General features: G+C 55.3%; 1 protein-coding gene across 1 annotated transcript in view; it reads right to left on the bottom strand.

Moving 5' to 3' along the window:
• DGAT2 (diacylglycerol O-acyltransferase 2) overlaps positions 1-14,265 on the bottom strand; it is a 31,027-nt gene that overhangs the window by 11,153 nt on the left and 5,609 nt on the right. Inside the window, exons 2-4 of the mRNA XM_004434014.3 lie at positions 6,695-6,823; positions 1,097-1,204; positions 730-800 (exon numbers count right to left, since the gene is read on the bottom strand). Of these exons, the coding sequence (XP_004434071.1) occupies positions 730-800; positions 1,097-1,204; positions 6,695-6,823 (308 nt within the window). The remainder of the gene's footprint in view (positions 1-729; positions 801-1,096; positions 1,205-6,694; positions 6,824-14,265) is intronic.

Genomic DNA, 14,265 nt, shown 5'->3' with positions numbered 1-14,265 from the left:
CTTCTTTCACTGCACATCAAATTTCCTGGGCCCTATTTCCCGTGGCCATGACCCCCAGCAACCCACCCGTGACTGTCTGAGAGAAGTGATATTTCTGTAAGAGCTTCAGAAGGAAAGCAAGCCCCTCACATCTATTGCTTTAAGTTCTATCCTTGGTTCAGGCCAGATGGACTTGGGACTACCTTAGTATTGCTCTTGATAAATCACCTCCACTTTAAGTTATGCCTTTAATATTCACTGAAAGGCAGACAAGCAATGGCCATAATATCTGCTGTTATAACTGCTCCTCACATCACTCAGGATCTCAGTGTCTGAAACATCTTTTAGATCCAAATGCTAGAACAAGTCTTGTTTTCCTAAGGAACTAGCAACCTTCTTCCTTTCCCAAAACTAGAACCAATAACTATCATGTTTCCCTTTTGGCCTTGGTTGCCAGGAAGCTCAGAGCTGACCATGAAGCTCAACCACTGCAACTTTGCTGACCCTTGTGGCTAAAATACTAGTATTTTTTCACCCTAAGTTTTGATTTTTCTTTTTACTTTGTATGGCATTATAAGGATCCTAAATTGCCTCAAATCCTGCATAAAGTGGGGCAGAGCATGAACGGTGAGAGGTGTCACATGGTTCAACTCAGCACACGTGGTCACTGTGGACGAGGGGCAGTTAAGGTCTGAGTTCGGACTTCCCATCCATTCCCACCCTCCCAAGATAACACCCACAAGTCTTTACCTGGATGGGAAAGTAGTCTCGAAAGTAGCGCCACACAGCCCAGTTTCGGACCCACTGTGACCTCCTGCCACCTTCCAGGGAACAAAATACAGTGTTGGGAAGGAGCAGGGGCCAGGCAACATTTGGGCGAGGGAGATGAGACAGAGCCAGTGTGAGCCCTGAGGTTGGTGACTGTTGCCCTCAGCAGCATCTTCCCCCTTCCCAAGCTCATTCCCTCATGTTCTGCAATCCCTTGATTGAACCACCCCCCACAGCCACACCCTGGCTTAGCCCAGTGCTCTTCACACAGCAGGTGGTAACAACAGGGCAGCTTGTGCAGGGGAGTGTCCAAGGGCAAGGGCGTGGGGCAAGGGCCCCGTGCTCCTACCTTTCTTGGGCGTGTTCCAGTCAAACACGAGCCAGGTGAAGTAGAGAACGGCGAGGAGCCAGCAATCGGTGCAGAACGTGTATATGAGGGTGACGCTGCAGGCCACTCCTGGGGGGGCAGAGGGCCACGGGTCAGGCCCCGTCCTTCCTGGGTGGGCCTCAGTCTCCCCTCTGGGCAAAGCCTCACTGAGTGACTGAGTGAGCGTTTACTGTGGCACTAAGCTAGGCACAGCCAGGGCCATGGGCAGGGGGACCCCCAGCCCCAGCCTGGGGAGGAGAGAGCTCCCAGGGACCAGAACCTCAGCTCCTACACACTCATAGGCTGTCCTGGTGCTGAGGGGCATGCAGGCTCCCTGTTGTCTGGGCAGGAGTGCCAGAGGAGTGGACTTGAGCCTCTTGTGAAGCTGTCCTCGGAGCTGTTCCTTCCACCCCCTCCTCGCATGCTCTCCCCACCCCAGTGCCCCACACAGTTACTGTGGATGAGGAACAACTGGCTGAATCACCGTTTCAAGTGTGCGGCATGGTGACTTCTACCCCATCTTAGAGACGAGAACACTGAGGCTCTAGGGGCAGGTAACTTCCCCAAGGTCACCCTGCAGGGCAGTGGCAGAGCCAGGATTCAAACACGAGTCTGACTATTAAGTCCATAATCTGCCCCAGGCTTTAGAAATTCACCAAGCATTAAAAGCCCCATTCTGCCACTGGAGGCACCTGAGATGTGAGATTCCCGCCCAGGAGGAGGGCTAGCCCCTTCCAACATAATAGAGCGCCAGGCAGTCCCAGGCCAAAGCCCAGAGCCCATGAGCCTCCCTCTCAAAAAACCCAGCAGAGGGCCAGCCCGGTGACATAGTGGTTAAGTTCGGCGCACTCCGCTTTGGCGGTCCGGGTTTGCAGGTTTGATTCCCAGGCCCCAACCTGCACCACTTGTCAGTGGCCAGGCTGTGGCAGCGACCCACACACAAAACAGAGGAAGACTGGCACGGACGTTAGCTCAGGGTGAATCTTCCTCAAAAAAAACAAACCAGCAGGACCCTCAGAAGACTCCTTGGGGCCAGCTTCCATGTGGTCACTTTGTTCCGGGCACAGAAAAGAAGTCCATGCCAAGCCTGCTTTACCTTGTAGCTACCCCCTAGATGCCCTCATCAGGGTGTCTACCTTTCCAGTTTTTACCCAGTCTTCCAGGCCTAACTCAGACCTCACCTCTTCAAGAACTGTTCTCCAATATCAAACTATCCTCCCACATGGATCTCTCACCTCTGAGCTCTCCACACTAGGGGAGCCACACCTTCTTTGCCCCCCGGTACTCAGCACAGGGCCAGGGGCAGAAGGTACTCATGCTTGGTAGAAGCATGGCCTCCATCCAGCACCCTCTCCACTGCCCAGGGAGAAAAGCCAACCCCTGCTGTGTGCCCACCCTCTGCTGGGCATTGTGCTGGTCATGGGCGCTGTAGGGCTGCCTAGCTCTGGATTCTACACCCCCTTCTTTTCACCAGCCTCCTGTGGTGTCCCGAGGGAGAGGTGAGGATCAGACACAGACTCTCCATGAGCCTAAGGACAGCAAAATGGTGGTCGCCTGTCATCCTCAATCCAGTCCTGTTCTAGCCTCTCCCCAAGGAAGCTAAAGATGGCACAACTATCTTGGGAGGGGCCGGGAACAGTGAATGACCAGGTGCCCAGTTGTTCAGGACCAGCTTAGGAGTGTCACATCATAGAGAGGGAAGACGAGTCTCTAGGGAAGCAGTTGCAGCCTACAAAACCCTGTTCAAGGCAAACTGTGAAGTACTATAGGCACCTTGGTGAATGGCTATGTCTAAACTAAGGCCACTTACAAAGTCCCTCACATTGTTGAGCAGTTTGCCTCTGGTCCCCCTTCTTAGGCCTGGAAAAAAGGCCACTCTAGCTGCCTAGACTCCACAAGTTTCCAAGCTCCTTCGGAGGCTAGGTGGAAGCTCGGGGTGGGCCTGGCGGGCCACCAAGGTTCAGGCTTGGGGCTGAGCAGCCCAGAAACCTAGCTGCCATCAAACCCCTAACTTAAGAAAGTTAGATGATGGGTAGAGCAACCAGAGCGGGCTGAGCCCCAGGCCCCACTGCCTAGATGTCTGGGCTCTCTGGGAAGGTGGGAACCCCCCACCCACTGTCCTCACTCTGCCACTAAGCAGCCTGGATGGAGGAAAAGAGAACAGACTGCGAGTCCAGAGACTGCATTCTAGTCCGGGACTTTCTCAGCTGGGGGGCCACGCCCCTACCCCTCATGTGTTCACAGCCCTCACCATCTGTCTCAGCATTACCTGCCTCTCCCACGAGACCCCTTCCAGAAGAGACCCCTTCAGCCCCGAGCTCCTTGGGAGCTGGAACCCGGTCAGATTAACCCCTCCAGCCCCAGCAACCAACACAGGAAAGGTTTATTGAGCAAAAAATGAACTAAACCCATCAAACACCTTCCTTTCTCAGAGCCTAATCCGGGTCCTCTGAACAATGGGCGCCTGCTCCACCTTCGTAGGTCCTGGGGCTGCAGCAGGAACTACAGCCACGGGTCCATGAGATGTAAACAGCTGCTTCAAGACCGGGTTGGCTCCCCACGCGGAAGGCTCAGGACCTCCTTCACAATCATGTGCCCCCCACACATCACAGTGAAGCTCGTGACTCAAAACTCTGGTCCCCGAGGCCCGTCAGCAGGGCGGCAGCCGCAGACCTGTGAAGAGCATGGATGCGCTCTTCCAGGAAGCTGTGGCCCTGCCGCTCCCCGGCCAGATCCACCCCTGAGCCTCCACTTCCCCACAGGGTATTGGAAGATGACACGAGATGATGTGTGAAGAGGACCTAACACACAGTAAGTGTCCAATCTGGAGATCTGGGGACTCGGACGGGGGAAAAAATGACATCTTAATCTTCACCCATCTCTTCCGGAAATTTATAAGTATTTCCTCCCTTTATGAATGGAACGGAGCACAGCAGCGCAGAGAACCTGATGGTGACACCGAGAGAAAACAAAGGTGTTTTCACATCACCTTTACAGCAGCTGCAGAGCCTGAAAAATCACTTATTCTAACCACTACTGGAGAATTATAATAATGATTATGCCTGCTGCTGGAACTTTTTATTTAATGTAATAATAAAGCACATGTGTTACTATATATCTAACTCGCTTTCTTAATGTGTGCATATTTGTGTCAATATCATTGGTTTCCTTTAGAATCCAGTCTTTTTTTTTTTTTTGTGAGGCAGATCGGCCCTGAGCTAACATCTGCCAATCCTCCTCTTTTTTTGCTGAGGAAGACTGGCCCTGGGCTAACATCCATGCCCATCTTCCTCTACTTTATATGGGACGCCGCCACAGCATGACTTGACAAGCGGTGCATTGGTGCACGCCTGGGATCCGAACCGGCGAACCCCGGGCCGGCACAGCGGGGCGCGTGCACTTAACAGCTTGCGCCACCGGGCCGGCCCTCCAGTGTACTTTTCATTACACATTAAAAACACTGAGAAACATTCATAGCCTTTACCAAAATGCCAGAGGGGCCCATGGCACAGAAATGGTGAAGGTCACTCTGTTCCAGGGGGAGGCTGACTGGGCCACAGCAGCCTTTGCCGCACCAGGCAAGCCCCCGACAGCCGATTTGGGCAGCGGTGGGAGGGAGTGGCTGGGGCTGCACAGGGCAATAATCAGCAGCAGCAGAGCAGACCTGCAGGCCCAGCCAGGCTTGGCTCCCCCTACGCAAGGGCGTTGGGAAGACGCTGGGCCAGTTTCAGGGCTGTGGTTAGGCTGGATCGATTGTTAACCTAGAGCTCGGGGCCAGACCCTGTCACGTGCAGCATGGCTTGCAGTTCTACCAGCTGCTCAGCTCCCCAACAGCCAAGCTCCAACCCCCTAAGACAGGGATAGTGGTGTTTCTCAGTGCAAACGGGGACTCAGGGAGCTGGTGCAGCAGACTAGCAGGGGTCTGGGAGGCTGGAGTCCATGGGGTCTTGTCCTGGTCCTAGTACTTCCTTCTTATGTGATTCTGAGCAAGGCTCTGCCCCGACTGCTTCCTATCTGACCATGGAGGGGGTTACACTGTGCTTTCTACTCCAGGATGTTAATAAGTGGCTGAATGCAGGCCAAGTTGGGGGTTTGATCCGAGGGAGCCAGTTTAATTTGCTCTGTTCCCCAGACCAATGTTTTTTCATCTTTTTGAGGCCATATGTCCCTGTAAGAATCTGAGGACAGCAATTGCCCTTCACCCCAGAAAAATGTGCATACTCTCACCTATAATTTTGCACCTAGTTGTAGGGGTTGATTTTAGGGGCTCCCCTAGAGCCCTCTCTTGGGCCTAAAGGTGAAGACTGGCTGTTTCAGACTAGGTCTATTAATTCTGGGCTACCCAGTAAGTGCTCTGGGCTTCTGCTCAATTCCCAATTCTGCCACTTAACGAGCGGCACAGTCTCAGAGTCACTGAACCTCTGTGAGTTTCCATTTCCTCACCTGGGAAGTGGGAAGTCAAGGAAAGACATGTCAAGTGCCTGGTACACTGTGGGGGCTGGATAAATGGCAGCTCTGGCCACGCCTCTGCCCTGCAAAGGGAGGGAGGGGCAGCACGGAGCTGCCCTGGCAATGTGGTCTCAGAGGCCCCCAGGCCTACTGGAAGGACAGCTGCTCAGCAGGGGCACAGTAACTCCTGGTAATCCCCATCAGCCTCGACAATCCTGAGGAAGGGGCCGCCCACAGCACTGGAATGTACTCTACGATGCTCTGCAGGTCTGTCTGCCCTAACACACTGGGGAAACCACTTACTATGCTGAAGACAGGGGCCTGGGGAAGAAAAGAGGCTGCTAGGGGAGCCACTGTGCAGGGGTGGGGCCAGGCCCAGGCCCTTCCCTCCTCCCAGCAGATCCACAACATCCTGACTGTGGTCTGGACAGCAACCCAGGGGATGAGACAGCAACCGGGACCCGTCAGCAGGTACTGCTAACACTACTGTGCTCTGTTACATTTGTAAAGAAGGAAATGCTAAATTTTCAGACGAGATGGGTCAAGATTAAGATGTCGTTTTTTCCCCATCCAAGTCCAACCAGAGCACTGACGTGGGAGGTGCTGAGAGAGAGAGGGGAGCAAGCATTAAACGGGCCATGGGAAGCAGCTGGGGCCTGTGTTCAGCAGATGGTGGGTGAAGGCCGGGAGTGGAGTCTGAGGGCACTTCCCACCAGCAGCCCCCATATCACGGGGGCCCACCACGACCAGGCCCTGTGCTTCCTTATCTTCAATCCCCCCAAAAGCCAGGTGAAGTGGGCAGCATTGTCCTCACATTCGAAATGAGGAAACTAAGTTTCAGAGAGCTCAAGGAAGCCACAGAAGGTCACAGAGCCTGTCTGTGGTAGAGCTGGGCATCACACCACCCTAAGGCGAAGCAGCACACCTGCTGAAAAATCTTTGTTTTGGTAGGCATGGGAACCACACCACCAGCTCCCACTGAATCTCACCGAGCCCTCACACACGCCTAGGAGCAGAGCACTCGATCGGGGACCCTACTCTCACCCCACAGCCCTGAAGAGCAGAGCTCCTGCTCTAACCCTGCTTGGGAGGTGGCCCCTACCTGCCCTTGCCCTTGGAGCCCCGGCTTACCCATCACGAGGAAGGTCAGGACCCATTGCAGCACCGAGATGACCTGCAGCTGCTTTTCCACCTTGGACCTGTTGAGCCAAGTGACGGAGAAGAGGTCCTGGAGGGCAGAGAGGATGCTGGAGCCAGTGCCTGCAGCAGAGGGGCGCGTGAGCCTGCTGCCACCCTTCCGTCCAGCCTTACAGTCCCCAATACCGACCCACCTCCCACAGGCACCTTCCCAGGTGTGAGAGGAGCCTGGGCCACAACATCAGGCAGACTTGGGTTCAAATCCTAGCCTGGCCACCCAATAGCTTTGTAATTCTGGGCTGTTCATGTGCTTCCCTGTGCCCCAGTTTCTATACACATACCCAATGGGAATGGTGTCCCCCCCCAGGGTCATTTGGAGCCCAAATGAGGTATCCAAAGAGGCCAGGGGGAGCTCTCCATAATCGCCAGCTATCTTCCCTTCCTTCCACCCCAATCAAACTCCTGTCCTTATGCTTTATCTGGACCTAGTACAAATATTTAATCTTTGCTATCTGTGCCTGTGAGGCCAAGGACAGAGGTTCAACATCCCATGTGCAATGTTTTTTCCTCCAAGTGTACTTTGAGCACCCCCAATCCCTGCCCCACCCCCTTGTCCCCAGGGCTGACACCCTTCCCCAGGGAGCTGAGCCCTCCTGCCTCCACCCCACCACCACCACCGTCACCACCACTACCACCTTCAGAGGGACTGACACTTTCAGCTTCATCTCAGTGCCCTAAGCTTAGGGCCCAGAGAGGAATCAGGCAGGAGCCTTTGCTTCCTCAAAGGACCCAGTGACCAGTGAGCTTTGGGCAGCCTGGGGCAGGGAGGCTGCAATTATGGTCGCTACCAAGCAAGCTCCAAGCCTAGAAGTTAGGACAAGATGTGCCCATTTAATTGGCTCTGTGGCTGTGCCCCCAGGATGACGCCCTGGACTCCAGCGGCTGATGAGCAGCGGGACCAGAAAGCCTGGTGAGGCAGGAGAGGCAGCACTGGGGACAAGCACGGGCGAGGTCCCTAATCCATACCACGTTCCTTCTGGCAGCTGGACCAAAGGATGGGCTGCTCCAAACGCCCACGTCTGCTGAGCCCTAACTGCATGCTCCTTGCTCAACACATCTTCACTAAGTGCCCAGTGTGTGCTGGCAAACACTTCTTTACACCACCCACTCTGCAAGGCCCGAGCACTCAGTCACAATCTTGTCCTTGAGGGTCTCATGATCTTTCACCCTGGCCTATGGCTGGGAGGGGGAGGGGCTTGGGGGCTTACACTCAAGCCTTTGCATTTCTCCAAAATCTGCAGAGCCACAAGGTCACAGCAGTTTAGAAAGGGACATAACCCACATCACCTGGAAGTTAACAATTGCTTTGACTTTGAGAGTCACATAGATCACGCCAGGCCTCAAGGCAGGCAGGCCAGTCCTGTCCTGTTTAGCTAGTCTAATGGATCAGAGGGAATGGGCTTGGAACAGCAGAGCAGTCAGACTCAGGTTCAAACCTTGGTTCCACTCACTATGTGACTCCAGGCAAGACGGCGAGGGCTCACTGCCATGTCCCCAGTGGCCTGCCAGGGCCTGGCCTAGAGCGAACACTCAGAAAGGCTTGCTGAGCAAGAGGAAGAGCAGGTCGCTGCTTGGGCAGTTCCTCAGGCCCCCGGGCTTCCTCCCTGCAGGGCTGGGCGACAGGCACGCTGCCCACATGCCCGTGCAGCCTTGGGGCCTCCAAAGCACTGCCATAGGCGCTCCAATTCCTCACCAGGCCTGTAAGTTTGGCATCGTCACTCTCATTTTGATGGTGACAAAGGTGGCTCAGGGAAGTGACATGACCAAGGTCACTCAGCCAGAGAGAGGCAGAGTTGGACTCAACACAGGGCCAAATTCCAGGCCTGCATTCTGTCCCTACGTTGCAGGTCCCCCCAAGTTTCTTCTCTCTTCTCCCCACAACAGAGTGGGGGAAGGCTGGGAGGTGACAGGGAAATGAATGACCCATTCTCCTTCAGAGTGGTGGGCTAGGAGCAGGCATCCTGTGTAGTGAGTAGCAGTAGGCCTTGGGCTCCAGTCCCAGTTCTGCCACTGACTCCTGTGTTACCCTGGCCAACTGAGGATACACCTAGAGACTTGCCATCTTGCAACAGCCCTGGTTCAGGGGTCGGCAGATGGTAACTGAAGGTTCGGTTGGGCACCCTAGGCTGCTGCCAGCCCTCACTACCCAGCTGTCAGCACCTTCTCTGCCCGGCTGTGGCTGGGAGGGGTCCAGCAGAAGTTGGTGTGGATGCCAATGCTGCAATCAGATGCCACCATTGCCACCACCATCACACGCAGCCTCTTTCCAAATCCTGGGTGGTGCCACCAGGGAGCCGCAGCATCTAGCCAAGTCTCAGCTCCAATCTGCTCCCTTGCCACCCTTCCTGCAGCCTTCCTCAGCACCCTGCTCCCTCTGCACCAGTCCCCCTGCAGCCGGTGTCTATTTACTTGGTCATCCTCCTCTGCCAGTCACTCCTAGGTGCTAGGGCTGGTACCTGATTCACCTCTGTGCCCAGAGCCCTGCAGAGCCTGGCAAGAGAAGGAGCTCACAGAGGTTACTGCATGAATGAACACACTCATAAGCCCCAGAGGCAGGTGAAGGCCTGGATGCCCAAGTTAGACTGAGCTGCCCAACAGGAAGGCCCCCTGCCCCATCACTGAGGACACCGGAGATGTGGTGGGGGAGAGCCTGTCTTGCCCTCCCTGAGCGTGAGTTTCCCCAGCTGTGATGAGACCAACCAGCTACCTATAGATGTCTTGTTTTTATGGAGGGAAAGAAGACAGGCCATAGAGTAACTTCACTGGTCCTGTGAAGAAAAGATCCCAATAGCCAATTCAATTAGCTGCTCCCGCGCACCATTTAATTTACACAGCTCATTTGCTCCTAGATTTGGGGAGGGCAGAGGGAGTGGAGCTGCTGGAGAGGCCCAGAGCAGCTCTCTTACTCCCAGAAAGAAACCCCCTCCTTTCGCTGTCCCACAGCACTCCCGGGGAAGGTAGACAAGGCAGGCATGTGCAAGCCCATTCCACAGAGACGGAAACTGAGGTGAGGTGAAACCACTAGCCTGAGGTCAGGATGTAGGGGAGCCAGGACTCAAGGCAGGTATTTGGGCTCTGAGTCCCTCATCATTTCCATGATGCCACGCTACTGAGGGCTGGCCCCCACCACACAAGCCAGTCCACACACAGACTTCAGGAACACACCCCCGGCTGGGGGAGGGCTGCCCGCTCTGCCCTAAACCACACTTCAGGTCTGGTGGGGTCATCTTCCTGTAGACTGGCTGTGCGAGGAATGTGAACCTCCACCCACAGGCTCCCATAAGTCCAGCTCCTGCTGCAAGGGCTAACCCAGAGCTGCCCGCAGCAATGGGCCAAACACCCCTGAGCCCCAGAGCCCAGCTCGGGGTGAAGGTGGGGACGGGTGTGTCCCAACACCTGCCTGCCCAACAGCTGATAGCAGAGTGACCAGTGAGGTCGCACCCAGGGCTGACAACACCAGCCCAGTTTCCTGGGCTTCCTCTGAGGAAGGAAGTCCTTCCTGGACTCCCCCCTTAATCTGAGAAAGGGCCCTGGGCCAGCTCTGCCCCTATGTGGCTCTGTGACCTTGGGCAAGTCACTTGGCCTCTCAGCTTCAGTTTTCTCATCTGCAAAGTGAGAACAGTCCCCACCTCACAGGGTTCTTTGGAAGATTAAGTGAAATGCGTGTCAGGTGCATTTGGCAACTGTTAGGTGATTAAATGGTACCTACTGCCATTGATTCTAGTGTCAACAGGAGTGGGAAGGGGTCTAAATAAGGAGCAGACAGTGTTGTGTGTCAGGAAAAGAGCGAGCAGAGCGAGGGTGGTGGCAGGGGGACTCTAAGGAGGCGATGAGGCCCTGAAGACAAGATATGGGAGGCGACGGGGAGGAGAGTGGGCACGGTGCCTGGGGGCAAGTGCCAGCACAAAGACTCAGAAGGAGTTAGAAAGGGGCAGGCCCCAACACAGAATGCTCATCAACCCAGCAGTGCAGGTTCACACTCACTCAAAACAGAAGCTGAGAACATAGGAGTTGGAAAGGGCTCAAAAAGTGGCCTTCTGGAGGAGGTGGGTAGGATGGAGGTAAGACTTGAAGCATGGGGCACTTACGAGGGGCCACACACTGCACTAGGAACTGGGGCAATAGCATGAACACAGCAGATTGAGCCTCACCTGTTGGGGACTTAGATTCTGCTGAGGGTGAGAGAAAGCACCTACAGGTAAAGGGAGGATGTGACACCAGGCAGTGATGAGCACGAATAACAACTTGGGGTAATGAGCCAGAGAGGGGAGAAAGAGGGCACTCTGCCCTGTGGAGAGGAGGCATGAGCAAGGCCGGCCTCCATAGGGAGGCAGGGGCTTATGTGGACAGCCATGGGTCATGCCTCCCAATGGCCCACACTGCTTCCTCCACCCACCTTCACCACTGGCATCGCGAGGAGGGCGCGCACCTGCCTGCAGAAGGCACAGAGGACAGGAGGCTGGGCATCGGGAGAACCTGGCTCCTAACTCACAGGAAGTATAGCCGTGGTGAGTCACTTCCTGTGCAAGCCTCAGTTTCCTCATCTGTAGAGTGGAGCTAATACCTACCTCGCCAGATTGTTGTGAGAATTAAATGAGATTACAGGCAAGAGCTTCATAAAGACCCACGTGAATGCCGGCTAATTATCGAGTGGGCCTCGGTGTTCTCTAATGGGTACAACACTGCCTGCCCTGCCTTGGAGCAGAGGCGTTGGCGTCAGCAGACTCGGGATTCAAGCACTGGCTCTGACTCTTACCTGCTGTGAGACCCTGAAAGTCACCTCCCCTGTCTGCGACTCAGTGTCCTCCTTAGCTATGATCCAGGACTGTTGTGAGAAATCTAAACAACTTATGGGAGATGGACAGAGTGTCTGGCATATCTCTTGGGGAGCCAGAAAGAAGCCAGTGAGGTTGCAGAGATGTGGACAGCCTCTAGGGGCTCCTTGAGTGGGGAAGTCATCACGTCCCCAGCCCCTAGGGTGGTGCCACACCTGGGCTCACCTGGACCTAAGTTCTGCCCTGGGCCACCAGATGCCAAGTGGACAGTGAGGAGGTCACCCCAAGCTACTCCAAAGGGCTGGGTAGAAGTCTGCATAGAGGCAGAGAGATCAAGATACTGACCCCTAGCAGACCCTTTCAGCCCCAGGGAGGTCCAAGAAGTGAGGCAAGTGCTGAACAGATGCCAATTCTTCAAGGCCAGATGGAAGCTCTCTCCCAGGTCCCCCCAAGCACCTTTCAGTGGGAGTCCACACGTGTGATGATGAGAGGGCCAGTCGTGGCTCTGGAGGGTCATGCCTGTTGATTTTAGAGTCCCAGTCCAGGGCTGGGCTCCTGCAGGTCTTGCACACGAAGCTGTCCCCATTCTGCACGTCCCCACATGCTCAGCCAGACACTCCTTCCCTCCAGGAAGTCTCCCCACACTCTTGGCCCTGCCTGCAGTCTCCCCAGGTAGTCCTGTCGCCTCCAGGTCCAGTCTGGTCAGTTGTTGAGCTCACACTGGGCACCTACCAGGCACTGAGCACTGACCCCTGAGACCCTCCTCGCCCTTCCTGGCTCCCTCCTCCTCGGGGAAGCCTTCCTCCCGGCACCCCACGTGACCCCACCTCACCCCTACACTCAGCCTTTCTCACTACGGCAAAGAGTGTGCGTTTGTGTGCAGGGACCACGTCCTGTTCATCTGGGTCCCCGTGCCCAGCACAGGGTCAGGCACAGAGCAGGTGCGCAGTCAACGTTTGCTGAATGACTGGATGCTCAAGGGGATGGCGATGAACAAACAGGGCCTGGACAAGAATAAGCCCAGTCCACGGCTGACTCACCTGTGCCACGACAGAGGGTCAAACGGAGCTTTCTAGGGAATCAGGAAGGAAAGGTCTCCTCCAGCTGGAGGGGTTGGGGTTAAAGGCAGGGGCAATGGTGGAAGGCTCCAGAAGGAGGAGAAAAGGGTAGAGCCCAGATATTAACATTCATTCGACAAGTGTGGGAGACTCTGGTCCTTGGGCACCTACTAGAGGCTGAACTCTGTTCCTGGGCCACCCACCCCAGCTATGGCTGGGGAGACTGGGTTGTGAACAATTAGGCAAGTCAGGGCCAGGGAATGCAGGAGAGGCCCCCAACCCCGTCTGGAGGATGTTCTCAGGAATGCCTTCCTGGAGGAAGGAATGGGTGGAGTTAGGTCAGATGTAAAGGATGAGTCCGAGTTTGCCAGGCTGAAGGCAGGCAGGTACGGGTACTGAGTCCTGCAAACGGCATTTGCAAAGGCCTGGAAGGGAGAGGGAGTACAAGCTCGGGGAATCAACTGTAAGTAGTTCAGCCAGGCTGGAGCATAGCGACTGTGTGTGTGGGTGAGTCTAGTTGAGAAAGTGGGAGGGAGTCATGAAGGGCCAGGAATGCCAGGCCAAGGAGTCCTGGACTCCACCCTGAGGCTCAGGAAGATTGCTGCCCACTCCTCCCATTCCCTCCGCCAACTTCAGACGGTGCCTAAGGGCCCCGAGGCAACTAGCCAGCCATTCACCTGGTCCCAACACACTAGTGAGTTCTTCTCTAGAAAGACTAGCAGTCTCCCTTTTAAGGGTTAGGTGTTCTTAAAGCAAATTAGGTGTCCTTAAAGCAGGGCCCATTGCGACACCTGGTCCAAAGCGGAAGCCAAACCATTGGGAGCCAACACATAGCTGTGGTGGGTGTGCTGGCTAGGAAGCTTCTGGCTTGGCCATCAGGACACTGCACGGGCTTGGCAGATTCCTGCTTGTTGGTCCTCAGGACCTCCTGTGTAGGATCCTGGCAGAGAGCCAGGCGTCCTGAGTATCCACAGACATGCTGGGACCTCCTCCTCCCCCTTCTGGGTCTGTTTCCCCAACAGCGCTAAATTAGGGGTTCAGGTTAAGTCAGCTGAAATCTGGGGTCCTGACAACTTGGGTTTTCTGTGCTGTGCTAGAATCTACTAATGAATTTTTATCCACAAAAGATTACCCTAAAGAGACTAAAAGCCCCTCCTTGGGCTATTCCAGGGGCCTGGATTTTCAGGTATTTGGTTTCCATGAAGTAGGGTAGAGTCCTGGCAGGTGCGGTCAAGGAGGTGAGGCTCTTAGGATGCCATGTCCCTGAGACTCTGGAACTGCAACCAGGACCCTGGAGGTGACCGCTGAGGACCCCAATGGCCCATTTTCCCCACCCCCACCTTTTGACACATTAAAAAAACAGCTACTGAAGTGGGAGGGGTTGTCATGGCAACACCACCAGCTTGAGGGGTACATCACCAAGGAGTCTTCAAATTAGGCCCCTGTCACAATACATCGTGAGCAAATGTGGGGAGCTAGGTTCTTCTGGGGCACTCACCTGGGCCCCAAGCAGGACGTGAGTCCATTTTCACAGGGATAGCTTGACGACAAGAATGAAGAGGATGTTGACCCCCAGGGTCCCATGGCAGTCAGGGGCGGGGTTGGAACCACAGCTCTGCAGCAGAGCTGGAATGCACCAAAGGGGCCGTGTCATCCAGCCCTCCTCACCGTA

The sequence above is a fragment of the Ceratotherium simum genome, chromosome 7, assembly GCF_057802395.1.
Source record: "Ceratotherium simum simum isolate JZ-2026a chromosome 7, ASM5780239v1, whole genome shotgun sequence".
Taxonomy (NCBI): Eukaryota; Metazoa; Chordata; class Mammalia; order Perissodactyla; family Rhinocerotidae; genus Ceratotherium; species Ceratotherium simum.
The sequence above is the reverse complement of the archived record's forward strand: the minus strand, read 5'-3'. Positions and strand labels throughout refer to the sequence as shown.